The sequence below is a fragment of the Camelus ferus genome, chromosome 4 (assembly GCF_009834535.1).
Source record: "Camelus ferus isolate YT-003-E chromosome 4, BCGSAC_Cfer_1.0, whole genome shotgun sequence".
NCBI classification, from domain to species: domain Eukaryota; kingdom Metazoa; phylum Chordata; class Mammalia; order Artiodactyla; family Camelidae; genus Camelus; species Camelus ferus.
The window spans coordinates 18,770,297-18,798,280 of record NC_045699.1 but is presented as its reverse complement, the minus strand read 5'-3'; the positions used below and the strand labels follow the sequence as shown (position 1 = coordinate 18,798,280).

At 45.3% G+C, this 27,984-nt stretch overlaps 1 protein-coding gene across 3 annotated transcripts; it reads left to right on the top strand.

The window, feature by feature from the left end:
* The first annotated feature begins 365 nt into the window (after positions 1 to 365).
* On the top strand, positions 366 to 27,984 carry ACER2 (alkaline ceramidase 2). Of its 3 annotated transcripts, none has more exons than XM_032477618.1 (6): positions 366 to 610; positions 7,581 to 7,695; positions 8,441 to 8,582; positions 14,226 to 14,363; positions 20,284 to 20,421; positions 21,184 to 23,674. In XM_032477618.1, exons 1-6 carry the CDS (start codon positions 503 to 505, stop codon positions 21,230 to 21,232), a joined length of 690 nt encoding a protein of 229 aa, XP_032333509.1. In that variant the 5' UTR covers positions 366 to 502; the 3' UTR covers positions 21,233 to 23,674. The 3 variants fall into 3 exon arrangements, with proteins under 3 accessions (XP_032333509.1, XP_032333510.1, XP_006180438.3); XM_006180376.3 differs by lacking the exon at positions 21,184 to 23,674 and adding an exon at positions 23,683 to 27,984 and having other exon boundaries at positions 370 to 610; XM_032477619.1 differs by lacking the exons at positions 14,226 to 14,363; positions 21,184 to 23,674 and adding an exon at positions 23,683 to 27,984.

Genomic DNA, 27,984 nt, shown 5'->3' with positions numbered 1-27,984 from the left:
GCAAACTCCCAAGATTCCGTAGAGGCCCGGGTCCTCTTGGGTTTCTCCTTATTTTTAATTTTTGCCCGGGATGGCTCAGGTGCTCTTTGCACAGTGGGGATGGGGGACACCTGCAAGTCTGAGCCCGAGGGTGGGCGAGGGCAGACGTGGGCAACCGTCACGGCCTTTGCCACCTGCTGGGAGCAGGCACGTCTAGAGGTGTGGGGACCGATCCTCACCTCCCCAAGTCCCCCTCCCCCGGCTCATCCGGCCTCCGGGGTGGGCGTGGCCCGCTCTCAGTCCGCGGGCTCCCCCAGGAGGCGGAGCCGAGGGAGGGGTCTGCGAGTGAGTCACGTCCTACAGGCGGAGTAGAGCCCCGAGAGGCCGGCCGAAGAGGCGCCACATCCGGTGGCTGTCCCGTGGTGCATAAAGCTGCCGCCGCCGCTACAACCTCCGTTGGTTTCCAGCAGCAGCTCTGGCCTCCTCTCTGCAGGAGCAGCTGCTCCAATGCTCCGGAGCGGCCATGAGTGCCCCGCACTGGTGGGACCAGCTGCGGGCTGGCAGCTCGGAGGTGGACTGGTGCGAGGACAACTACACCATCGTGCCTGCCATCGCCGAGTTCTACAACACGGTGCGGGGCGCGGGAGTCGGGGTGGCAGCTGGGCTGGCGGGAGGGGGCTGTTCCCAAGTGCTGCCGCCCCGGGAGCCTGGACTTAGGTCTCTGAGAGTATCTGAGGCGTTTTCGCTCCAGGGCCAGAGTTGATCCACGCCCCCTGCCCTGCGCGCCTTCCAGTTCTCCGTCTGTCCTCTCCTTTCCCTATCCCCGACATCTGGGCTCATCCTCCTCCTCTGGTCATTTCTTCCTGATGGCTCTATTGTCTTGTTTGGTCCCCATGCGTCCTGGAGCCAGTGCTCCCTGTCAGCACGGTCTTCCAGTTTGGGTCAGTTGGGGGCGGTGAACCTGCGGTGACTATTCCCTTCCTCCCGTAGGATCTCTCTGGCGTGACGCACTTGGGTCGCATTGTGCGTTTTTGCCCTAAATACCTGTTCTAGGAGTCCAGGGAAAGGGGGAGACCTCCCAGCCCGCAGGGGCCTGGCCCACTGGGACCATGCTGACTTGCGCCGCACCACGCATACACCAAAAATGGGTCGAGTTAATTTGGGGCAGAATCAAGTTAATTATTCCTAATTTTTAATTCCTTGCCTTTAGTACCCAGTCTCAGACCAGCCCCAGATTCAGCTCCCCCAGACTTGTGCGCTCTCCAGTTATTCAGCCTGGAAAGTAAAGGGAAATTTGGGAGTGATTGTGTGCGTGTTTTCTGAACCGGCAGAAGTCTCAGTCTCAGTCATAGATGTGGCAAGTGGAAACTTTCCGAGTGCAGAATCCTGTGGGCTTTCAGTCTTTGTGGGAGGGAGAGCTTGCAGTTGGGAAGGAAATACCTCTTTGCTTTGCTATAACCATACCTCAGGATTCTGGTACCAAATGTAAGACTTTGCACGGTCATTTCTGTGGCTTATCTTTTCACTGTCCTCCCGAGGCAAACAGGAACTCCTGGTTTAAGAGTCACTGTGAATTTGAGGTTGTTCTTTGGGATTTTCCCCTTCAGTTTGCTGGAGATAATGTCCTTGGTATAAGTCAGGCGCTCACTGCCTAGAGAGAGCTCTGATGAGCTAGTCCTCGTCCTTCTATCCATCGATGAGGAAACCGAGCTGAGCTGCCATGCTCACATTTCTGTCCTGACTAGGGCCACAATCCAGAGTTCTGCACTCCCCCTCCCCACGGTGCCAAAATTCGTGGTTGCCCTCCCAAGCAAACACTCCTGCTTCTTTTTTTACGACCAGGTTAGTTCCTCAAGGAAACCCAGGCCTCTGCTATCTCTAGATGCCAGGACGGACAGTTAGTGGAGGTGGCCACCCTTCACCTATTGTACAACCTGTTTCAGAGCACGTGATCAAGGTATAGGCAGGTGCCCACAGAGGATGGGCTGGAGCAGGGCTGAGTGTTTTTGACACTGTTTCTCCATTTGTAAGTGGAGAATACTACTGAGGATTTCACCAGAGTGGAAGAAATGACAGCCTGGGGACAGGTTCTCACATACCCAGCAAGGTAATTTTCTGTGGAGTCTGAAGGCCAGCAGAATCAGTCCTGGTTATTTGGCCAAGAACAGCGTATGGCTGCTCTGAGCCTGCTTTGAAAAGCCCCAGAGTGCTGGGTGAGCGGGGGGGAGCTTACTTTGTCTTTACATTTAGTGTAGTCCCATTGGAGCTGTTACGAAGTGAGTGCCAAAATCTTTTTTAGAAATGAACTGTTGGTCTTCATCTGCAGCTGATAAGCCCAGCTGGTCGGCCTGACAAACCTTATTCTTTGTCATAATTGTAAACCGCAGAATTTGCTTTAGTGAAGTGGAGAGATTAAGGGTCTCAGAGAAGTCGTTGGCCACCAAACTTTGTTGGTGTAGGTCCAAAGAGTTTAGCAAAAACCATTTCCTCCTCATCTTCCCAAGTCCTGGTTATCTTCTAATGCTTATCAGGACAAACCCCCAGGCTTCCATATTGAGGAAGACAGTAAACTATTACTTGGTATAACGGTCTCATTAAATGTTCACAGTAAAGCGGCAGGTCTAATTATCCTTTTTATAAGAAAATAATGATGACTAATAATTTTGAGGAAAAAAGTTTAAGGGATTGAAGATGGAAAATCAGGAGAAGACTGGGAGGAGGCGGTAGAACCTTCTTAATGGGTCTTGTGGGTAGCACATCACTGCTACAACTTCAGCTGCTATTGGCTACCAGTAACTGTGTGCCGTGTGAAGATGCTCTGCCGGGTACTCTGTCACCCTTCGCAGTGGGTGCTATTTATTACATCCATTTAATAAAGGAAGAAATTGGGGCCTAGACAGATTTTTGCAACTTGCTGAGGTCAAGGAAATGGCGGAACTAGAGTTAGAACTTGGACAGTCCATTTGACTACTAGGAGACTACTCTTGAAGATGCAAGTGCCACTGTAGCTACCTTATATTTATTTGTTTGGCAGAGTGCCGGTATTTTTCAGTCATTCTTTCACTTAGAACTCCTGCATGGGGACATTTGATCTCTAGGCTAATGATGGTGTTTGAGATGGGGAAAAAGTTTGTTTTTTTTTTTTTTTTTTTTGCTGTTGTTGTTTACTGGAATTAACAACATGATCATGGTAAAAAAAAAATATATATATATATATATATATATATATATATATATATATATATATATATATATATCAGAGTATCCAAGTTATAAAGTGAGAAATACCCTTTCTTCTTTTCAGACATTTTCCTGGCATGTAAAAAACACATGTATTTGGGTGACTATATAAAATAAGTATGTATAGTGTATATCCACACCACAACCCAATTGTTTTTTTCAACCCAATTGAGATCATACTACAGAAACTCTTCTGCACCTTGGTTTTTTCACCTAATTTGTCTTGGAGATAATTCTGTATGATCCAATATGGGATTATCTTCCTCTTTACAGTGTCTATACAGTATTTCATTTAATGGATTGACCATAATTTATTAAGCCAGTCAGTTCATTATTGGTGGACATTTAGGGCAGTTTTTTTAAATTGTTATTTTAAAATATATTTCATTGAATTATTATTTTTTAATTTTAAAATTGTTAAAAATTTTTTTATTTTTAAATTTTTTTGGTGGGGGTGATTAGGTTTATTTCTTTAGGACGTACTGGGGCTTGAATCCAGGACCTTGTGCATGCTAAGCATGTGCTCTAGAAGTTGAACTATATATATCCTCTCTACACCTCCCCCCCAGTTTCTGTTTTCTTCATTGTTTTCATTTTGGTTTCTGAACACTGATGCAATGAATACCCTCAAATAGGCATCTGGATGTGCTTTTCCAGGTGCTACAAATTCTAGTTGGGGAATTGCTGTGTCAAGGGGAGTATGTACTTTGAAGGCTGATAATTGTTGCTAAATGGCCGCCCAGAGAGTGTACCCTGATCTGTGTTCCCACTGGCAATGTTTGGGAGCACACAGCATTTTGCTTTTGACCCCTGCAAATCTCCATTGCCTCAAATCTTGTCATTGTCCTTTATGTCAGCCAGTCTCAAATATCTCCTGCAAGAACACATCCTGCCCTTCCACAGCCTTTTGCTTGTGCACATTTTGTACTGTTTCTTCTAAACACAAATTTTATTGAATTCAGTTCCTTTGTATGTTTTAAGTTTTAAGGCCCAGTCATACTAAAGAGAAAGACCCCAGACCTAGCAGCATTGGAAAAGAGGGGTCTGCCTTTTAATCACAGGGCTTGGCCTGTGGGAATTCTGCTGGGAACTAAGGGAGACAGAAGGAAATCAACTCATGCTGAAAAAAGTCTCGAAGCAAAATATATGCCTAAAATCAGCCCATGATCTGTCATCTCCCCCAGTTAGCTCGGCCCCCAATCATCAAGATAAAGGAAGTAGAGTTCTTGTATGCCAAAGCCCACATTCCACTCTCTGTAGGGTAGTGTTATCAATCTGTCAATCTCTCTATCCATTTACTGAGCAACTACTGTCCTTACTAGAGACACCAGACCTGCAAATAGTCAGCTGGGTGGTGAAGGCCATAGTAGAGGTGTGTACAAGTCACCAAGGTGTTATTAGCACTCTGCATGGGGTTGGTGTACTGTGGGAGGTGGGGTGGGGGAATTTTGCAGGAAGATTTCTGAGTTTGTCTGAGACTTTGCCATTTTTCAAGCTGTAAGTTCCATGTCCTGGGAACCCGCCTCAGCGCCAGGCATACCAGGACAGTGGTCATCCCAGAGGCAGAAAGGGAGCAGTGGAATGGATAGTTAGGAATCTGGGTACAATTAAGATACATAGACCCTCTACTCAGCCAGTGTAACGTCCCTTAAAGCTGTTCGTAAACTTGCTGTTCAGAAAAACGTAGAGCCAGTTGCTTTGTCACTTTTCACCCTCTGTCTGGGAAAGTGCACATTCACATGCGTCAGAATGTGACTGCAGTGTGTTTGTGAGGTTATTTTGGCACAGATGTCTTGTAGGAATTCATAGAATGAGGAACTTTCTAAGGAAATGATAAATTTGAAAATTTTGCCTTCCTTTTCATTTAAAAAAAAAACAACAAAAAACTGTTCTGCAGGCATTAAACAAACCAGTTCTCCAAAGGACAATCCCACAATAGGCTTTAAAAAATACCCCTTGGCTGAACTGCTCAACTTTAGTGACCCACACAACTTTGAGGGGAAATTTCATTTCTCAGTGGAAATGGAGCCATTGAATCTGTCGTTTGCTTTTCCTTATTTCTTTAGGAGTTCCTTCCTCTTTTTGTCTTGGAGAGCGTCTCCCTCTCATTTGGTCTTCTCCTTTTCATGGATTGATGTCTTTAAAGGCATGGTGGAGGCCAGCAGGCATGAGTAGGTGGACTGTGCAGAAGCAATACTGTGATTTCAGTGTTATCTGGGACTGTATGTTAAAATGGTGCTTCTAAATTGAACTCCCAAAGACGTGCATTAATGTTTGAAGTATCATGATTTTACTGCAGGTGTTAATAAACAACCTCACATTTTGTGAAGAGTGTGTAAATACACTTTAAAAATGATTCATGTGTACATTGCTAGTGGTAACATAGATCAAAAGAGCCATTTGAGGGCAGGTTGGCCATAGATAGATGGCCAAAGCAAGGGACACTGAGAGGACCTGAGGCAATAAACATCCAATTGGCCCTCCATATCCATGTTTCTGTATCTGCAGATTCCACCAACTGTGGGTTGAAAATATTTGGAAAAACCCCCAGAAAGTTCCAGAAAGCTTGAATTGCTGTATGCTGGCAACTATTGTAGTGTTTATATTGTATTAGGTATTATAAGTAAACTAGAGATGAATTAAAGTATATGGGAAGATGTGTGTATGTTACATGCAAATATTATCTTGTTTTATATAAGGGACTTGAGCATCCAGCAGTTTGGTATCCGAGGGGGTCCCGGAACCAATCTCCCACGGATACCCAGGGGCAACTGTACTGGGGTAAAAAGCAGAATGTATTACATTCCCCGGCATTGTAGATGGGGCCGTAAATCAATGTGCCTTCCACTGGGGAATGGCTAAATAAAATGCTGCCATCTGCAGTACTTACAGCAAGTAGGATAAATCTGTATGAACTAAGAGGAGAAGGTTTGCAAGGCACATTGTTGAATGAGAAAAGGAAGTTGCAGGATGACAGTGCTGCAGTATGTGATATATATGTATTCACAAAAATGCGAAGAAAATGAGGACTGAATCTGAGAACAGTGGTGAGCTTTTAGGGAGGAGCAGAGAAAGGAGGCTTCAGCTTTGTAACTTTTTTTTTTTTTTTTTTTACAAGGAGAACACATCTGTATGAAAGGAGAAGATTAGGTTTTAAGTTACCTATAGTATAATAATTCCATTTTTATCCTTCTCCTCCCCCTTCACTTCCTTTTCTTCCTTCTATGTCTATGTCTAACAAAAGGAGAGCCATATTTAAATCACATACAGGTCATAGGTGCACAGAGTGTGATGCTTTCAAGAATTTTTAAATGCCAGGTGAGGCATAAAGCCAAGGAGATCAGAATGTGGCGGGGGGTGGGTTGGAAGGGAAAAAGTCAGCTTGGGCCAGTGGAAGGGCCAGCATCCAGCCCCAGCTCTGGGTGACTGCCTCTCTGACCTTGGCCCGCCTGGGAGCCTGTCTGGGTCCTTAATTGTATCCCCTTGTAAAACAAGGGATGGTCTTTAAGATCTCTCATTTTTAACTCTTAAAGATCTGATTCTTTAAATGATTCCATGGAAAGTTAAGGGCTGTGATAGTGCATAGACCCTTGTCCTGATTAATTTACTAATTGAGAGGCAGGTAAAAAGGAGACTTGGCCATATTTCCAAGACTGGAGACTGGATATCACCTGGGACAGCTGAGGCATTTTATCCAAACTCCCACCCCGGGTCACCGGTAGCTCATAGGCCCCGTCGAGAGGTAACAGGCTCAAATCCACACTGAAGTCTGAAAGATGCAATGATATCACTTTAAAGTTGGTAGGAAGGGACTTACAGGTTTGATCTGTACCTTAAAGTAGGTTCTTGATTAGGGTGAGAAAGTGGAGAAAGGGTGACCCCGGGGAGAGATGAGGAAGAGTCCTGCCTTCACGTGGGCCCAGGAGAAGAGGCTGGCCTTGCTGCTGGGAAAGTACTGGGGGCTGGACCGAGTCTAGTCCTCCTCACTATAACTTTTCTTTTTTAAACCATTATTTAGTGCAGGCCTTATTTTTAAAAATGATTATGCAAGTAAATTAGTATGCTCATTAATTAATCTGTGCAGAAAAAAAATAAGTCATTGCTTCGTTGAATCAAGAGAGGAATATGGGCGGCTTTCATAGGCAGTGTTTTAAAAGCTGCTCCCATGACCAAAGAGGTGGGAAGGAGCCCCCTCAATGGTTATTAAAGAAGTTAGTTTGCCTGGTTGTGCAGCTGCAGTTAAAAAAAAGATGTATGGCCACATTCATCTCCATTTACACAGGACATACTGGGAACAAGCTGCTTTATTTCTTGCCCTTTTATTTGACGTTCATCTTTTCGTTTTACATTTCCTCCCCTAGATCAGCAACGCCTTGTTTTTCATTTTACCGCCCATCTGCATGTGCTTGTTTCGTCAGTATGCGACATACTTCAACAGTGGCATCTACTTAATCTGGACTCTTTTAGTTGTAGTGGGTAAGTGGATGCATTTGCGGACATGGGCTGAAAGGGAGGAAATGGGATTCCGCACACTTCCTGACCCCTTTGAACATTATGTTTTGTAAACCAAAGTCACTCTGACGTCTTAGCAAACTTTTATGTTGCTTGCTAGACGCCAAAAGGAGGACCCCTTTTGAATATGGGCTCATAACAAAGTTGGCCATAATCATCACTTAACCGCATTTCAGAGTTCGTTTATGTAATAGCTCTTGGTGTCGTGCCAGTGCAATTTTCTGAGGACTTCTGAGGAAAAGTCATGTGAAACAATTGGACTCTGATGAAACTGTGGTTTCTAATGGACTAAAATTCTAAAAACAGAACCCAATTCTAGATGTTTGGTCCTTCATTGTTCTGGGAAATACTTGTATACTTTTCACTTCCTCCCACAGGCAGACTGGGAATTCTTCACAGTGAGTGTTGACTTCCCTCTACTGCCTGTTCCCACGAAGGCTCAGTGGACGCGGGCAGAGGGGGCTTACCTGTGGCATTATTCACGTTCTCCTGTGCTGGTGTTTGGGCCCTCCTTGAACCCCTCTTTCCAGACTTGAAGTCTGCTTGCCTAGGTGGTGTGTGTTTCTTCCTTCAGTCTCTTTTTTCAGAGAGGTGGAGCGATCTGGGGACTGCGATAGCTGTTGGTGAAGGGCTGTCCTTAAGCGGTGTACTGAGTCTGTGGGTCTGTCCTTCCGCGGTGACCTTTCTCATTAGTTGTAATTGATTCTAGGAATTGGATCCGTCTACTTCCATGCAACCCTTAGTTTCCTGGGTCAGATGCTTGATGAACTTGCAATCCTTTGGGTTCTGATGTGTGCTCTGGCCATGTGGTTCCCCAGAAGGTATCTACCAAAGATCTTTCGGAACGACAGGTAAGCTCTTACTAAATTTTTGCATTTACTACTAGGTTTGGCACCCACTATTATGACGTATGTATCAAGGAAACATCACACGCTACTGAGTCCAAACTCGTGATGAGCTTCTCGTATACTTGTTTAATATCCACTGATAAAAGAGGTAATTTTACTATGCTTGGGGAAGAATTTATCTGACATTAGGGACAAAAAGTCAAATATCTCCCTTATTTGATATGAGCAAAACTAGAAAGACTTTCAGTGAAAGAGAAAGGACTGAATGGTAGTTCAGAGACCTTTGATTTTCCGCTGTACCATCGCCTTGAGTCTAGCCCAGCTCTGCCAGTTTTATACGTTTCCAGTAGAATCCACACTAAGGAATTGGTTCTTGGAGCTGTAGATACTGCAGTTTTCAAATTTCATCGTTTTTGCTTCTGATGAGAGCTACACACACACACATCTCCAGGCTGGAAACCCAGAATTTCAGGAAGGGCTGCACTTTAATATCCACTGTGTTATGCTTATATGATTATTGACCCAGCAACTCTTTTTTGAACACTTAGGATATACTATGAAGTTTTCTAGGCACTAGGATATAGCAGGTAAACAAAACAGCCAGGTCTCTGCCCTCGATGAGTTTACACTGAAGTTGGGGAAATTATGAATCAATAGACAACGTTAGGGTATGATAGTGCTATGATGAAAAATGAAGCTGGTAAGGGGCTAGTGGTGACTTGGGATGCTGATTTAGAGTTTGGTCAGGGAAGGTCTTCCTGAGGCAGGTTTATTAATTACTGAGGTAACAGAGGAGAGTTAGCATTATAAAGACGAGAAATGCTCCCAGAACATACCACCCACACAGTTCTCTGTACACTCTGTGTTTTGTTTAAACCCATATATGGATAAGCAATCTAAAAATGTGAATTCAATCAAGCAAGCTGTGTGTGCCCAGGGAAGAGCTATACTAGGAAAAATAAAAGACTTCATAACAGTTTTCCTGGGTACCCTGAATGGGAATAGGAGCCAGGCAGCTATTAAAGACGAGGCTGCTCTCCTTGGATGGAGGTGGAGGAGCATCCATGAAACACACTGGCTGCAAACAGCACACTGTAGAGCTGTGTGTGTAACACCCTTATTTTAGAATGAATGAACTAGCCTCTTTTTGAGTATGTCTTTGTACATGCACAGAAGTGCCGGGGAGGATGAGGACAGCGACTGCTACCACTGGCTATTCTTAGGAATTGGGGTGGAGACAGAACTTTCACTTTTACCTTTAATCTGTACTGTTATACAGTTTTTTTTTTTAAACGAAGAGCACATGTTGATTTTTAATACCAGAATTTTAAATGAGGTAGGGAGAAAACATACTTCCATTTAGATTAGCTCTACGGCCTCCATCCTGGGCAGCAGGACTTGAATTAAGTAGTATTATCTCTGTGTGCCATTGAGCAGATAGCACCTCAAGGAGGTTGCTTATCAAAAAATGAGAGCGAGCGCGTGTGTGTGCTGCTTACTAGAAGTGAAAGGAAGGTGTTTCTGGGCTTAGCTGAAATGTGGTCTCCCTGGTGCTGAGACCTTCTCCAGAATGGAGGACGTACACTTTAGAGGCCCGAGGTAGCCTCATCCAACGTGCTGCTGGGTCTCGTTTCCTTGTTCAGCTTTAGGAGAATGACTGGGGGGTGATCAGAAAGCCTTGGGAGGTGGGGCTGGGGGAGGGCAATGGTGGAATTGGATGCCACTTGGCAGGGGCACGAGGTGGCTTTGCTGGTGGGACTTTTTAACATCCCTTACGTTTGCCTTGGTCTCAGGAGGTGCCCACTGGCCACCTCCATGCTCCCCCTGAGCACAGTACGTTAGGTTGAGACCTGAGGGACCACTTTGCTCTTAGATCTGATCATTCAAGTCCTGGGATCTGAGTGAGAAGTTGAAGATGTGGGAATAAGGGTTTTGTTTATTTGTTTGTGGTACTCCAGAGGCCTGGGTTTGAAATTCCATGGGACAGTTTGTAATATGTTCCTAGTAGAGAATCTTTTTCTTTTCTTGTTTCTTGAAGGTGGGAGCAGGAGAGAAGAAAATGGGGCAGTGCTGTAGTAAGTAAAGCTCACCAACTTTAATAATGAAGCACGCTGTGAGGCAAGGAGGGCTGTGACCCCCTAGGACTTATTTCTCTGGGGAAGATGTGACCCCTGTCTTCAGTTTGGGGGAAGTCCTTTGGAGGCACTGAGCACACTAGATATGTCCATATCCCTGGCTCTGGAGACTACCTGGGTTTGAATCCTAGCTTCCCTGCTTACTAACTATATAACTTGTCTTGACTTTTTTTGGTGGGGGAAGGTAATTAGGTTTATTTGTTTTTAATGCGCTCTACCACTGAGCCGTACCTACCCTCGCCCCTGTCTTGACTCTTCTACTTTCTATTTCCTTATCTGTAGAATTAGGCATAATAATTGTGTTCACCTCAAGGTTCTTGTGATCTGACCCTGCAGAGGACTTCCTGTAGTACTGAGCACATGGTGGGGCGCTCTGTCCGAGGGAGCTGTCGTTACTACCAACTGCACAGTGGAGATTTCCGCCTGGCATTTCTGAGATATGCATACATGTTGAAGGAGAGAATGAACATTGATGATCTTAATGAGCAAAGAAAGAAAAAGTCCATCTTACAGGAAAAATAGCTCACTCTAAATAAGGATTTCAAGTCTATTTGTCTGCTTTCAATTTTCTGGTAACGAGGAGAACAAGGCAAGCAGGCCAGACCCCTTTGTGTGGGCCTCCCCGCCAGGGACGCGGGGGCAGGCGCCAGCTCTGCAGTGGAATGGCGGGCCAGGCCAAGGAGTTCAGGTCAAAAGCAGGATTTCTGGAGACTGGGGATTGTGTGGTTTAGCTGCCTGACTTACAAGATCGTTAAGATTTCTGTGTGTGTGTAAGATCTAGACTTTGCCAGAGTATTTCTAAAAACATATTAGGAGTAGTTCCAGTGTGAGATTTCTGGAGAAGGGAGGGTAGACTATGGTGACTAAGTGACTTTGGATCAGACAAATATGGATTTGAATAACAGTCCCCCCTTTTTTTTTTTAAAGCTCTGATACGTCGTTTTACTCATCTGTAAAATGGGGATAGTAAAAGTGTCTACCTCAGGGGGTTAGAAGTATATGGGAATATCCTGAAGTGTGTAGTATAGTGTCTTACTGAGTAAAGACTGAAGTGCTAGTAGTTACTATGAATGGCTAATTCGGATAAGTATTTTGCAGGTAAGGCTGCCTAGAACAGCAGGGAAATTAATAAGATTCACTATGTAAACAGGAGTAATTGGTGGGATTTTTAAAAAGTGGCTTTATTTCACTTTGCCTATAATGTCCTAAGAATTGTCAGGATATACACTCAGCTGTTCATGAGAATAGATAGTTTGAGATTTTTGTTTTGAGAAAAAAAACAAGGACTATTATAGGCTAATTGTATCCATTTTCTGAAGAATTTATTCTGCTGTGACTTTTATGATTTTGCCTCCACAAAATCTAGGGACAGCCCTCACTTGGTGGTCCAGGTCAGTTTTTGAATCCCGAGTAGCAAGGTTGCAGGCTGGGGTTGGCCCGATCTGCTCTCACTCTGGCTGGTTGGCTTGGGGCCACCATCTTAGCCTCTCTGGGCCGTATCAGTTCCTTACTTATAAAATGACAGGGGTGGACCTTCCAGGACCAAATGCTGGAGTCCTGTGAATATCAGGGGCTTGTTCTAAATAGGTTATGTTTGAGCCCTCGTTGGTTAAGCCGCCTTCCAGAAGCACTTACCTCTACACCCTCCGGGGAGCGGAGGGGAGGTGTCTGCCCACGTTCCCCTCAAAGAAAGCATGTTTGGTCAGGCTTGCTGCCTTTGAACTCTTTGGCAGGGCTATACAGAGCCCATGGCGACTGCAGCACCGGCTCAGTCAGCTTTGCCCTGAGTGTGATATAATCAGCGATGTTATTATTTAAAATGATGTTTAATCTCAAGTGATGGTCATGATAGCAGTAATAGTGGATTTTACTAGCACACGCCACGTACCAGGCACTTGTGAGAATACCACGAGGCAGGTGTCTTGATTCCCATGTGGAAAATCTGAAGCTCGGGGAGTTAGTGGCTTGCCAGAGATCCCACAGCTAACTAAGTGATGGAGGCAGAACGTGAACATACGTGGGTCTCGCTGGAATCTCTGGGCTTCAGTCACTGTTGTTCTCACTATCCTGTGTCTGCATCTTAAACTCTTGGTTACAGGGCCGTGATGCAATTGGGACGTATCTGATTGTATGTTTATGCAATCTAATAAGGCCAACAAGCCGTGACATGTGTCATAGAACCTCAAACCCAGTGCTGGAGTTACTATGGGTCCCCAAGGGCCATGCACATGACAGGAGTTGGGGCTGTGTGAGGCTGTCATCCCCAGGCTGAGCCACAGACTTATCTGGTAGCTGAAGGATGCCCACCAAGGGCAGGAGAAAAAACACGATTCTCCTGAGGATTTGCTGCCTGGCTCCTTTCCCATACATTTTTCCCTTCTGGTCAAAGTTCAGGGCTACAATTCCTGTTCTTTCCAGGCAGAAAGCTGGCAGCTTGATCAATGATTTCCTGTGCCTTGATGATAAATGGTTTTCCTCTTTAAGAGATACATTTGTGTTTTGAAGGTTTCAATGCACTTTGATTTCTTTATAACGGAATTTCATTCAAATGAGCTTCCTAACTGTCACCCGATCCAGGGCTCTTGGCCAAAGTAAATTGTGCTAATGAGGAATAACAGAAACTTCAGGAAAATCATGTGCTCCTAAATTTCAGCCATGGATATGGCCTTAGAGGTCATCTAGTCCAGACTTTTCATTTTATAGATAAGGAAATGGAGTCCCAGGGAGGGAAGGAGGAGCGTGTCCAGGATCACGTCTCCACTTCTGGCTCTTTCTACCGAAAGCACCTTCACCAAAGGGTGTCAGGATGGTATCAACTGTTTTTCTAAGATTTGTCACATCAAAAAGTTAACACAAAATTCCAGTGCGTAGTAGACTGGGTTGTCAGTATACAGACACTAGAATTTAAGACTTCCACTTTTGTGTGCTGGACACAGAGGACATTATTTTCTTTCAGACTGGGAAGTTTCATGGTTTGTAGATGGTCTTTGTTTTTCTGATAAAAGTCGTACCTGTTCACCGTGTAGAACAGGGGCTAGCTGACTGCATTCTTCGGCCACATGGGTCCCTTGCCTGTTTTTGCAAATCAAGTTTTATTGGGGCACAGCCATGCCCTTTCGCTTATTTACTGTCTACAGTGGCAGAGTTGATAGTTGTGACAGAGACCATAGGACCTGCAAAACCTAAAATATTTACTATCTGACTCTTTATCATGCTGTAAAAGATCTGGAAAAAAAAAAATAAAGGAAGGTTCCACTAAGAAAAAAAGTATCCTTATCTCCCCCTTAGGTTGATTCTAATTTTGCAGTTTTCATGGCTAAATATTTTGAAATTTTCTAACAATCAAATCTGAAGGATACATTCCTAGAATCACTGAGCCAGTGAGAATGGTGTTTAGACTCCTGGTACTTGGTGCAGAATTTCTCTTCACCAGTGCCTGTACTTTGCCAGCGTTCAACAAACAAACAAGGTCTCCTTTGCTAATGGTTTTGGTCTGCTTTGACCCACGTAGGGGCAGGTTCAAGGCGGTGGTCTGCGTCCTGTCTGCCGTTACAACATGCCTGGCGTTTGTCAAGCCCGCCATCAACAACATCTCTCTGATGACCCTGGGCGTCCCTTGCACTGCGCTGCTCATTGCAGAGCTAAGGAGGTGGGTGCAGCTCTTCCTGCCTGGCCCTGGGATAGCAGCACAGCAGCTCCTGCTTCTTTGATTGCCTTTGCGTGTGGAAGAGGAGTTACCCTCCAAAGAATTAGTTCCTGACTATTGGATTGGAATCAAGTTGGATGGTTTTGTTCCAAGTGTTAATGATCTCATTTTCGGAAAGCGGGGCGCAGCTGTTTAGTGGATGCAGTGCGTCCCAGTGATCCAAAAGTAGCTTAGCAAGGACGTCTCCAGGACCTGGTGAGTGCCTCGACCCAGCTGCCTAGACTTAATTTTGTAGAAAGGAGAAGAGACATGTTCATATGACAAGAATAAGGAGGAAAGAAATGAATGTCTACAAAGCAACATTGCTACTTTCTGAGGCTCAGTTTCTCGTTTACAATCTATCAGGTAAAGCCTTTGCTATTTGCATAAGCACTTTCCCTTGTGAAGTTGTATGCTCAGAGTTCAGGATGATATCTAGAAATATTTTAGTTTAGCTCTTGTGAGTATATGACCAACTTCTTCTAGCCCCAACTAAAACACATCTAACACTGCACTTACTGTAATAATCCTCTTTGAAAATGCTTCTTTTTCTTTGCACGCCCTTTTAGAAATGCATTTGAATTGATGACTCATTGTCACGGACATAGGTGGTCTTAAATGAAGTCTTATTATTTATCCCCCTTCGTGAGAGTTTCTCTGTGTTATGTGTTATCAGCTTTCTCTCAGTCTTCGTTTTGATTGGAGACATGTATTTATTTGCTTCCGTTGCTTTTTGCCTCTGGGGTTTGTTCTGATTGTCAGCAACACCAGGCAGGGTCAAAGGTGGTTGAAGAGGTATTTAAAGTTGTTGGCTGTCATGGAAGGACTCTGTCATGTCTTGTCTTATTGGGTTCTCTGAATAGTCTTCAAGAACCGGGGAAGGAAGAGACCCATTTCAGAACACTGACAGAACTTGAAGCTCTTTGGAAAAGAATTAAATTGCTCATAAAGACATCTGAAATGGATTTGTAACCTCAGTCCAGCGGTGATAGCTGATATTAGGCCTGATGTGAATGGAATGTTCTGAACTTAGCTATGCTTCTTGAGAATTCACTGCAATCTAGTTTCATTTTATTTTATTTTTTTGTGGGGGAGGTAATTAGATTTATATACTTTTTAATGGAGGTACTGGGGTTGAACCCAGGACCTGGTGCCTGCCAAGGAGGCACTCTGCCACTGAGCTATACCCTCCCCCTAATCTAGTTTCATTTTAACTCCTGAGTCTAATAATCTGTTTTAGCCTATAATTGTGTTAAATAACTTAAGGAAAGGGAAACTTTTAAATTCCTATTATCTGCATAAGAACAAATGGGGAAGGACCCGTGGTTAGGGCAGATGACTTTACAGGTGAAATTCTGCTTCACAGTTGTGATCTCTAAGCAGGGAAAAATATCTTCCCTTAATACACTATCTTTTTAAGTGATTATAAAGGAAGCAATTTCTGTTCCATACTTAAAATCTTTGCTCCTGGAAAGCTGGTCATCACAACAGTGAATTTGTCCTTATCATGACATTAGCCAACTGCAGCATCATGGGAACATCCCTCCTTCCATCTAGGGTCAGTCTTTCTCCCTAGTGAGGATTCCCTCCATTCTCCTGTGCCTGCTTTACTCTTGTGAGTTGTCTACCATGTCACCCTCCCTCTCCAGACGATCCTCCTATTAGCCTGGAAAAACATTTGTCTCTCTCATCTTCTCTAACACCCAGCCTGGGCTCAGTCACATTATTTCCAGCCACTACCCTTCCTCTCTCGTATGTCACCGCCACGATTCTTTAAAAGTTGTCTCCATCCCTCACCTCTCCTTTCCTCTAAAAGCCACTCCCGTCTGGCTCCTGCCCCGACTTTGATACCCAAACCCCTCTTGATTGTACATCCGATGATCATTTTTTGATCCTCCTGAATCTTACGTGTTGTTCTTTCAGCTGTTTGCACAATTCACCCCACCCCCCATCCTTGGAACGTTCTTTCCCATGATTCCTATGACACCACACCCTCCTGGGTTTCTGCCAAGTCTGTCTCCTCTTCAGCCTGTCATGTCAGCTCCTTCTTCGTGTGTATGGATCCCATGAGGTGCACTGTCACCTCTCTGCTTTTCTCCCTCTGTCCTTCCCCCTGAAAGCTCTCATCTACCCCTGGCTTCAGTTCCTGTACAGATGTGAATAGCTCCCTGGCTCCTGCCTCCAGCCCAGCCCTTCCTTCCATCTCCACCACTGTGTATCTAGCTGCCTACCTGACCTCTCCAAGTCCATGTGCCACAGGCACCTCAAATCCAACTTTTCCAAACCCAGATTCTAGTTCTCACTCTCAAGATTTCCAGCTGCACCATTTACCCATTGGCTCCAGCCAAAAGTTTGGCTTCCTCTTCCTTCCCTGAGCCTCTCATCTGATCGCAGTCATTTTTTTTTTTTTACTGGTGGACATTGCAATTAAGATAAAGTTAAGAATCCTCCACGTGGCCCCCGCCCATGGATCTCTCCCACTGGAAACTCCCCTTCCGTTCCATCCTCCAGCCATTCTGACCACCCACGTCCCCCAGGGGCCTGGTTCCTTCAAGCCCCAGGTCTGTGTTCACGCTGTCCCTTCTTTCTGACTTGCCTGCTTGGTTCACTTCTCCTTATCATTCAGGTTTTAGCTCAACCATTTCTATGTTCTCATAGCACCTCAAACTTCTCCTTTACAGCCCCATCCTGACTGTAGTTAAAAGATTATTTGCACTGTTGTTTTGTTCAGTGTCTCCTTTGCGTGACATGACTCCATGTGGGCAGGGACAAGGCCTGCATTCACTGCTGTGTCCCGGTTCCGACCAGAGTCATGACAAGGAAGAAGGAGATGGCTGTTGGCCTGCTTTGATAACATTCCCAGACAAGAGGATGCTCTGCCACTCTTGGCATGTCCTTCCAGAACCTTCCCTGCTTGTCATCAGCAGTGATCTGCAACATCTCAGCTAAAGGTCTCTCATCCCAGCTCCCTCTGCTCAGAAGAAACAGGGGCGGGACTGGTTTTTCGCTTTCTGTTTCCCGTAAGCCTCATTCCTAGGGCTTGTTTCTAGTCTTTCTGTATTTTCACTGTCCTTACTAAACCTTCTCTCAGACCAAGAGGAAACAGATTTGATGACGACTTGGGGTCATGACCTGATGTTTTCTGAAATTTGTGTTGTCACATCACCAAGTGACTCAACCATGCTGAAAATATTTTGAAATAGACTTCTGCTCTGATTATAGGGGTCAATTTATCATTAAGGAAAACTCTGAGAACTACAAAGTGTCAAGAAAAAAAGGAATGGCAGCCCCTTTCTCAGTTTTTCTATCCTAAAATAGGGCCCTGCTGTATATACAGGACCTTCATCCTGCTTTTTCCACTTAACCTCACACTGACACGGTGACGTAAGCCCTGAAAAGTGGGGATAAAACCTGGTGGGAGTGCGGGTTTGGATAAGCCCAAAGTTCATGTCAGCCTGGGCAGCAGCGTATAGCAGGACCCGGCCCTCTAGAATTAGAGGAAGGGACAGTGCCAGGTGCCTTGAGTCCCAGGCTCTACACGGCTTCGTAGGCGGCCGCCCCGCGCCTTCCGCGCCTCACGGCCTGTCTGCCTGTCCTGCCCCTACACAGCTCTGTGTCTGTGTGGTCCTTGAGTCAGACCTCCAAGGCTTAGTTAAACTAAGCTGATGTAGTTCTTGTGCCAGACTCATTATCTACGCATTTGTTAGTATTTCTTTTCGTCGGCGTTCATTTTCCCTTTTAAAATGGCAAGGCAAGAGGCTGCTGTTGTGCCTTTTACAGTGCCCAGGGCGGATTCTGAAAATGTGGTACCCAGTCACTATGGTTACTGTGTTTTTCCTTTAATCTAAAAAGTGTCCTGTCCAGAACACTAGAATCCAATTAAAATCGTCCTTTACTTCCTCATTATCTATTCATTTAGCAAGCCTCTTTTTCAGTGCCTGTTCTGGGCACTGCATATACACTGATAAGAAAAAACAGGTACAGGTCCCACTCTCATTGGTCTTATAGTCTAGTTGGATACTGGATGCTAAACAGTTACACAAGCAAACAGTTTTAGCTTGTGATGAGTATTGAGAAAAATGACAGGGCATCAGGAGAGAACGTGACGGGGAGTGAGATGGTGCTGGGGGCTGTCAGAGAATGTCTATTTGAGAAAATGCTCTTGAAGCCAAGACCTGCAGAGATGGAAAGATGGGCGGAGGGGGGGGATGTGGGTCTGAGGACGAGCCCTGCGGAGTCGGGTGTGCTGAGGAGAAAAATGGACATTGTTCATCTCTTTGTTTTAGTCACTAAACCGGAGAGTATACCACAGGCCTCTATGAATTCTTTCAAGGAAGCTGCCCAGGGCTGCGTTCAGCCCTCCTGGCTACGGGGTTTGCTGGTGTGCCTTCTGAGGTCCTTTTGACCTGCTGTCCATCTTGTTTTCACTGATGCTTTTGCTGATGTTTCTGTCAGGAAGCTGGAAAGGTGCCAGCAAGTCAGGCTTCTGACACCGTTTATTTGTTCAACAATAAACCTTGGGTGCAGATGTTACGCTGGACCCTGAGGCCTTAGAGCGAGGGAGCTTAGCTGACCAGGGAGTGATCTGTTGGGGAAAGAGACCCTCAGGGAAGGTTTAGAAGGACCTTCAGCCACCAACTGCCTCTGGGCATTTCTCCCCGGAGAAATAGAAGTCGCCCACTTAGAGAGCAGTTTGGTAACAAGGAAAGAAAATGGCAGTTGAAATTTCCTTTGAGCTGTTGGGAATTGTTTCCGAAGCACATTTTGTCCCAGGGTATGTCAGAGCTCATCCCTTCATTCAGGCAATAGTGAGAGCCTTCTGTGTGCCTGGCGCTGTTCCAGGGGCTGGAGGTGCAGCAGCGAGCAGCTTACGGGCTGGTGGGGGAGACAGGCCATAAACAGAGAACTAAAACAGAGGATGACAGAGGGGCTGTAAGGGCTACAGAGAAAAGCAGAGGAAGGAAGGTGATAGCGAGGGCCGCCTAGTGGCTGGAGAGGGCTGGTGCAGCTGTTAAAGGCAGGGATCGTCACAGGGCTTACAAGTGACGCTGGGCAAAGACCTGGACATGGGGAGCTGTGTCTTATCCAGGAACAGCATTCCAGGTTGTAGGAACAGCAAATGCTAAGGCCTGGAGGAACATACTTGGATATTTGAGGGATAGCAAAGGTCCCTGGGGGGTGATGAGCAGAGGCAGCAAGGGGCAGAGTATAAAGGAGGGGGGTGGAGGGCACAGGAGACTCCAGCACACTGGGGCCTCGTGGCTCCGTGAGCACTATGGCTTTTCCCTGGGAAAAGGGGAGACGTGGGAGGCTCTGGGGCAGAGTGTTGAGAGGTGACGAGGAGCAAGGGTGGCCGGAGGTGACTGCCGTAACTCAGGAAGAGATGCTGGTGGCTTGGATGCAAGTGGAGATGATAGGAAGAGGTTGGATTTGGGATGTATTTGGAAGGTAGAGCTGATGGGTTGGATGTGGGATGTGTGAGAAACAGAACGACTGGAAGATTCTTGGCCTGAGCATCTGAAAGCACGGACTGACCTTTCCCTGAGAGGGTGGGGAGCAAACAGGATTTGGGCAGAAGGAAGGATCTGGAGTTCGAGGTAGACACGTTACATTTAGATCAGTGTGGGACATCAGGCGGACATGTCAAGATGTGACATGTGGTGTGTGAGTCTGCAGTCAGGGAGAGGCCTGGGTGAGGAGTGCGGCTTTGTGAACCACTGGGGTCCATGTGCTGTCTACATCCATCAGCACAGGGGGTGACGGGATGGCAGGTGGGAAGCCCAGTGCCAAGGGCCCGGGAGGTGTGAGGAACCGGAGAAGAAGTGGCCAGCGAGGCCGGAGGAGAGCAGGACTGACGCCAGCTCTTCTCTGCATCCCCGGGCAGGTGCGACAACGTGCGTGTATTTAAGCTGGGCCTCTTCTCCGGCCTCTGGTGGACCCTCGCCCTCTTCTGCTGGATCAGTGACCGGGCCTTCTGTGAGCTGCTGTCGTCCGTCCACTTTCCCTACCTGCACTGCGTGTGGTGAGCCCGGCCCTAGGGTTGGGGGTGGGAGGGGTGGTGATGAGGCGCGGTCTACACTGGCTGTGGGCTCTGACCCCCCTGCAGGGTGCACAGGTGTGCACAGGGATGGAGCAGAGCCTGGGTGCCTGCTCTCCTCACATAGACTGTCAGACGTTTCAGAAGCAGCAGAAAGTTTTGTCAAAAGCAGGAGCAGCCCCGGGGAGCTGGCTTCGTCAGAGCAAAACGACCTGGTTGGTTGTGCTTCACGTTGGCGGTCTCTCACCTCCGGCTCCATCATTAAAGCAGAAAGGAGCTGGAAAACCAACTCCGTAACCTGAGCTCTAGCTAGATCTCCAGGGTAGGGGGGGATGGGGGAGGCTGGGGACAGATGTGACGTGGGGGCAGGATGGTCCCCGAGAGGAAGCAAGCACGCCTTTTGGGCCTGAGTAACGGGGGAAGGCATGGGCCTCACAGGTCACCTAGGGACAGTCTCACCCACTCATCTGATGGGTGGAGACAGAAACCCTGGGAAGTAAGATGAGTTGTTCGGCGTCACCCCACCCTCACCTAGTTACATAAAACCAGCCTTGGAGCTGGTTTAGAGAATTAGAGCATGTATAGTTTAGAAGGCTCAGGATACACTATTAGGTTAAAAAAGTGAAGGTTACAAAACTGCATGCAGAATCCTATATTCAGAGAGCCGAGGAGGAAACTGAATGGCTTTCTTCCTGGGAACCACTTCTGCTCCAAACCCAGCGTCATCTCTCCCTCTCTGTCCTCCAGGACTTCTGATTGCAAAAGGTATGAAGGAACAAGAGCAAATCTGCTTTAGAATGTTCCTTGTAAACTGAGAGCACTCAGGGAGGAATTTTAGTGGTAGAGTTGGAAAAACTTGATTAGATCCAGATTCAGAAGAAGCTTAACGTCTACCAGGAGATGCCTAAAACTTTGCCATTTGGAAGAGTTCCCTGGAATTCCCCTGGATGTTTGACCTTGTATATTATCTACCATGAGATCCAGGCTGCTCTCAGTTTAAGACTTGGGGACTTCCAGATCTGTTTGCAAAGGACAAGACAAAATGAAACAGCACAATGGGGATTCCACCTCAGAACCCACCTGTTGCCTAATATTTCTTAGGTTCAACCTTGACTCCCATTAGTGTATTTATACACTTAATACATTTTAGTTATAATTTACAGATAAGAAAATGCACATATTTCAAGTGTGTACTTTGGTAAGTTTTGATAAATGTATCCACCTAAGTAAATGGAACCTCCTTCAAGCTAGAGTACGTTTTCAAATTGATCCAAGTTCCCTGATCACACTAGTGATGTAAGTACAATTCAGAAGTAGGCTTGTAACTGGCTCAAACATAGATTGTTTTTAAATCTGGTGCACATATTGTTTGTTTGGTCCCATTTATAAAGTGACATTTATTTCTTTATTATAACACATTTAAACAGGGAAGTGTAGAAAGAGAGGCTTTCATAATTCTGTCCAAAGAGAGAATTGTTAACAGCCTGAAGTATATCCTTACATGTGTTTTATATATATTTCTCGAATTTTACTTTTTAAAAACAAAAATAGCATCATCCTGTACATGATGCAGACTGGTCCTTCTTGTGTTGTTTAAACCAAATACTAGATCACAGACAACTTTCCTCAGCAACGTGTACATGTTATCTTCATCAACCTGTGTCATTTTACAATATGGATGCTTTGTAATTCATTTAACCAACCTCTCTGTTAATGGATATTTAGGTTACTTTTCACTTTTTACAAACAATTAATAGTGAACATCTCTATTTGGTCACATGCCTGAATGTTTCCTTAGGTTATAAAAGTTTGCCAAATCCAAAGATATTATACTAATTAATACTTTTTACTACAGTCATAAGATAGTGTAGCTAAAAGGCACTTTCACATATACTGGATATTATTAATTTTAAAGACCTTTGTTACTAGTTGAAAAAAATTCTATTTTTTTGTCTTTTAAAAAATTAGTATTATTGGGCATATTTTCAAATATAAATTTACTGTATCTTTCCTCTTTTAAATTGTGCCTTTTAAGTTTCTTTGTCATCCCTGTGGAGTGTTTTTTTAAAAATTTATATCCAGCACCTAGTGCCTGACACGTAGTAGACAGTCATTATTACGTACAAGCATTTTCCAAAGTACAGAGAGTAATACATGGAGCCCCCAGGTAGGCAACACCTAGCTTCAGTATCATCTGCTTGAGGCCAACCTCGTTCATGCCACCCTCAACCACTACCCACCCCTACCCTCATTATTGCATAGCAAATCCCCAACATCTTATGATGTGATTTCCTTTTTAGGGTTGTTTGTAATATAGGGATTTTAGCTCTGTCATATGGTGCAAATATTTCACCCCAGTTTCCCATTCATCTTTCAGTGTGTTCATGATATTTTGTGCCATACCGGTTGTAAACTTTCATGTCCTCCCATCTGTCAATCTTTGCTCTAGGTTTTTTTCCTCCCTTCTGCATGCATTACAGTATGGCTGACACCCCTTAAATGACACATCTCAGCTAAGTAAACTGGTAGCACACCTCCAACCATCTTTATTATATGTGTTTTTAACACCTCTTTACATGCATTACGTGTGGCTATCACATCCTTTCCCTTTAGGGTTTCTGAACTCTGTCATTTTAAGACCTCCCCCACTAAAGTTTATAAAACTTTTTCTTTAAATATTTTTAGAATGTATTTTAAATCTTTAATTTATCTGGAATTAAGTTTCAATAAAAGATTTAGAGAAGGGTTACATGCCTTTAAATGCTCCCTTGCATGATAAAGATTGATGTAAAATTTTTTAGACACAGTAAAGATTTTAAAAAAAGTTTCTTACTAAATTGCAAAATCAGTTGAATCAGTATAAAATTACCCGTAATGAAGGGCATGGGCTCTCTGCAGCCAGTTATTAAGTGAGTAGGTGGGGACGAATCCCACGCGCTCCTCAGTCGTGTCCATCCTTAGTGTCTGTTTTAAATCCTTGGGCCTCAGTCTTCCAGGTCGAGCCCCAAAGGTATTTGCACGTCCCCACCCCTCCTACCTGTTACCAAGCCAGAGTATTTTAGAACATTCTAAAAGAAGCTTTGTTGGCTCAGGATTTATCATGCTCCTGCTGTCGGGAGGAGGGGGTGAGGATTGTGGGCCACCCTCCCCGCTGCTGCACTGGAAGAGGCCCGGCCTGTGCTCGTGGCCCGCGGGGAGGCGCAGGCTGAGGGGCCGCGGGGGCTCACGCCGCGTCTCCCTCCGCAGGCACGTCCTCATCTGCCTGGCCGCCTACCTGGGCTGCGTGTGTTTTGCCTACTTTGATGCCGCCTCCGAGATCCCCGAGCAAGGCCCCGTCATCCGCTTCTGGCCCAGCGAGAAATGGGCCTTCATCGGCGTCCCCTACGTGTCCCTTCTGTGCGCCAACAAGAAGTCACCAGTCAAGATCACGTGACAGCGAGGCAGTGGCTGGCTTCTCTCTTTATTTCCCTCGTGCACCTAGACTTCACTTGCTTGCCAGAGGGGTTCGCAGAGTCAGGGGTGGGGGTCTGTCTTTTTAGAATTCTGTTCCCTTGGTTCCTAACAAGTGTGCCTGGACCACCAGGTCTCCCGGTGCGTGGAAGGAGCGGGTGCTTTGCCCTTTCCCAGGAAAGTAAGGGGATGAGGGGCACTAGGTGTGTCTTCTCGGCGTCGCCTCCGGCTGCGGTGCCCGTAGGGCTGTGTCCTTTGTGGTGCTGGCGCAGCAGTCCCGTGGGGGACCCAGCACTGCACGTGCCTCGCTTCCCGGAGAGAGCTCGCTCCAGACCCCGCAGTTCCCAGGTGCTCTGGGAGTGGACTCCTGTCACAGACGGAGCCTGCCTGCGCTGCACAAGACCCTCTGACTGCCTGATGGGAGACGCCAGCGATTTTCACTTGGAGAAACTCCTAAAAATCGAAAGCAAACAGATGGAGCACACACACAGGGCTTGTGGCTAAGGAGGCTGGTTTTCCCCCTTGCGGCTCAATAACACAGGTTTTACATCCGTGTGTGAATCCTTTTTCTGCTACCTCTGCTGAGAGATGGAACCTGGACTTAAGATCGGGGTGAAGCTAATGAGAAAAACCGTCTATGCCAAAAAGGACACTCCATTGTAAGCCATTCTTGAAGATGAGCACAATTTTTCAATGCTGACATTGCCCCACGCCCCAGTAACCTCCAACACACAGAAGAGCTACAGTGTGAGCATTCCATACGTAGACCTCCCCTCACCCCTTTACTGCTTGACCTCTGAGACACTGCCAAAGGCCTGTGACAATCGTGGTGGGGGTCCTGGTGCAAAATTTGGAGCAAACATGAAGTTTTAGAAGCTCCTTCTCATCAGAAGCATCCTGTGTGCTGTCCTGTTCTGGAAATCCTCCTCAAGAATCTTGCTTCTTTCTCTGATATTTACAATGGGAATTACACTCCCTATTCTCACAGTACGAGGTGCTTCCTGTGGTTCCTCTGAGCATTTGACAACTTGGCTTTCCTTAAGTGCTGGCTGTAACTACCCACTGGCTGCTTTGGGTGCAGCAGGGCAGATCTCTGGCCTCTGAGTTCCTCTTACCTGAAGTGACACTGGCTACGACTGATTTCCTCTCCATTGGGGCTAAATGGAAGATTCCACGGGTTGTCAAGGTGTGAGGTGGAAATTCATGACCTCAGGGATACTCATTCTAAAGTCAGGCATCTCTTGCTGTGCAACATTCCACCACGGGAGAGGGCAGGACAGAAGTGCCCTCTGTCTGTGGACAGGAAGCATCTCATTGTCCTAAGTACTAAAGAGTTTAGCAGTAGCAGTTTTTTGACATGTCCAGAAAGTCTCTGGTTAGAATTTGCCCAGGATCTAAGGTGCAAAGTCCAATAAGCAACTGAATTTAGAGTTTAGAAATGAATGTCTTTATTCTATTTCTGTGGTTTTCAGATTATTTTAGCAGCAACCCTGGTTGCAGTAAGAAATCTTGATGGAGCCCTAATGTGTGAAATAGGTTGTATTAGCTTAAATTCACATTGAGGTTAAACTTACAGTATTTCCTGAGTAATATATAAGGCAGTGCAAATGCAAATTAAATGGGTGGCCTCCAAGGTAGAAAAATTTGATATTGAATGAGTGTGTATGTAGCTTTATTATAGTTAAAAAAAAAAGATTTGAATTAAATGCTTATGGAACCTCTAATGTATCTCTCTGAGGCCTAGGTGGCTCGTGGAAGAGAATTGGAAAACTGATGTTAAGTTGTTTGGGTTTCAAGTCTAGAATTTTTTTTTTTTGTTTTTAAAGGGAAATGTCAGACCGCCCTTACTTCAAATTGACCCACCACGCAAGGATTCTGTTCTCAGCTTTTACCCATTCTGCAGTATAAAAATGCTCCAAGTAGGGAGCTTTGATGTATCTTAAGCCCAGCTCTTTTTAGTGTGGAAAAGTAATTAAGGGGAAGCCGAGAGTGTAGGAAATGTTTTTTGTGCGTGAGATTTAATTTCTGTTTTGAAAATTCTTCAGTAATGGGAGCACGGCCCCAGCCATTAAGGAGGACCATGTCTCCCCATGATGTGAAGGGCCTGTTCCCTGGGGGACAGCACTTCCAGCTCCCAAAGCTTTGACCTTGCCCTTCCGGAAGGTTCTCAGTGTCCTTTGGAAATAGGGGTAACATGTGACTGCCGGGTGGAAGGGAGTACCCTAACTCATAAGGCTGTTTCTAACCCTCTTCGATAAGACCAATGACTAAGCTGAGTTTCAGAAGGAATGCTTTATGCTATGAAAAACAGAACGCCTTTCTAGAGATTGGCTTTAAAGGGATGAGGGCTGAGAAGGAAGTGTGGAATGGGGTATATCTGAAGACAAAACATAACTACTTCTGAACAGAAATCACTATCGCTTGCCAGCATGGGATGGTCAATCAAGGGCGTAGGACTACACTAGTCTTATTTTAAGTTAGGTTTATGGCATCATTCATATTTATATTTACATTTATATTTATATTGCTTTTATATATAGCACTACATGCTTTTTAAAGAAAATGGGGATATTACAGAAAAGTTGAAGAAAAAATAATCTATTTCTATAGCTCAAGGACAACCATTGTTAATATATTTTGGTTTATTTCCTTGTCTCTCCCCCCCCCCCCCCAGTATCGTTGTAAATAGGTATCTTTTAGAGCTGACAGTTGATCTGGTAGCTTAAATGGAATATAAATACCAGTTGTACATTTCTCATGAAGAGCTGTTTTTGGAATATACTAGAGTTAGCTATACACTGAGTGTTCATCACTGGATTCTAAGACTTACTACTGAGTCTTCCCTTTTAATGAGCCTCACGTGAATGGGCCCTAAGACATAATGAACTGAATTCTATTTTTTTGATCTGCTTCTGCACTTAGATGTTAAAGATATGGTTCTACAGGTTTTGATGTTTTCAGATTTTTAAAAAAGTGAATAGCTTATTTCATTAATTGATGTGCAATCAAGAATCTTTTCTCCCCCCCTCCCGATAATTCAGGGAAGTGGCGATTTGACATTTAGGAGTTAGGTCATGGCTGTTATTCAGCATGGCCTATTAGATACTTGGTTAGAATTTGCCTAAAATCAATACCCAGCAGGAACTGGATTTAGGATATTAGAAAACAATGTTACCAAGTGATCATTTAAGTCAATGATTCTTGTTTTATAGAGTTTGATGATTTTCAGAAAAAACATTGTCTCCCCTTTATTGTAATAGAAAACAAGCACTTCAGTGAATATATTTAAGGTGCTTGGGGATGAGCTATCTGAATCTATTTGGTAATAGGCCACACTTTGGGGGACCTCTGTGCCTGTCCCTCTGAAGAGTGCTTAAAAACATTCATTATGGATCAGAGGCGTTCTGTTGAGGGACTAAGCCTGATGGTCGTCAAGCACAGGCTTTCCCATCACCTATTCTCCTTGCTGCATTTCTCAGGTGTGTAAAACCTTCTCACTAGTTCGCCATGCTTACCCGAGCTGGTGCCCTGTTGGAGGCGCCAGGACCGGGATTTGAGCCTTCCCTGGGGCTGACGTGGGACCATCTTGGGGGACAGGTGAGGGCTGATTGCTGGGCCGGGCCCGGCCCCTCTCATGGTTCCTTCTCCCCAAGTGAACTGGGAACCTTGGCTGGCCAGCTCTTCAGCGGGCGCTGCTGGTCTAGCTGGTCAAAGACATCTCCGGCCAGGCTGGGATTCTCAATGGATTTTTTTCAACAGACGTCATTCTCCTACAGACTTTTTTAATGGCCCCTACTCTAAGGGATTAGTTGTTTGAATTATATCTTTCCTTATATGTTACACCAGATTTAAGACTATTTTGTAACCACAATATGTAGTCAGAGCACAGAGTGTTTTCAGACATGCCTTGTTTTGTACTTTGTACAGGGTGTGCCGTGTAAGGGTGGTGCCCACTGGCTGTGGTAGCGTTTAATCTCCATTGCCATGGGAGTGATTTAAGGCCTTTAGAATTGTAGCTTTTGCACTTTATGCTCTTTTTGTGAACTGACCGTGATAGCTACCTTTGATATTAAAGCCATAAGTGGCATTTTCTGTGAA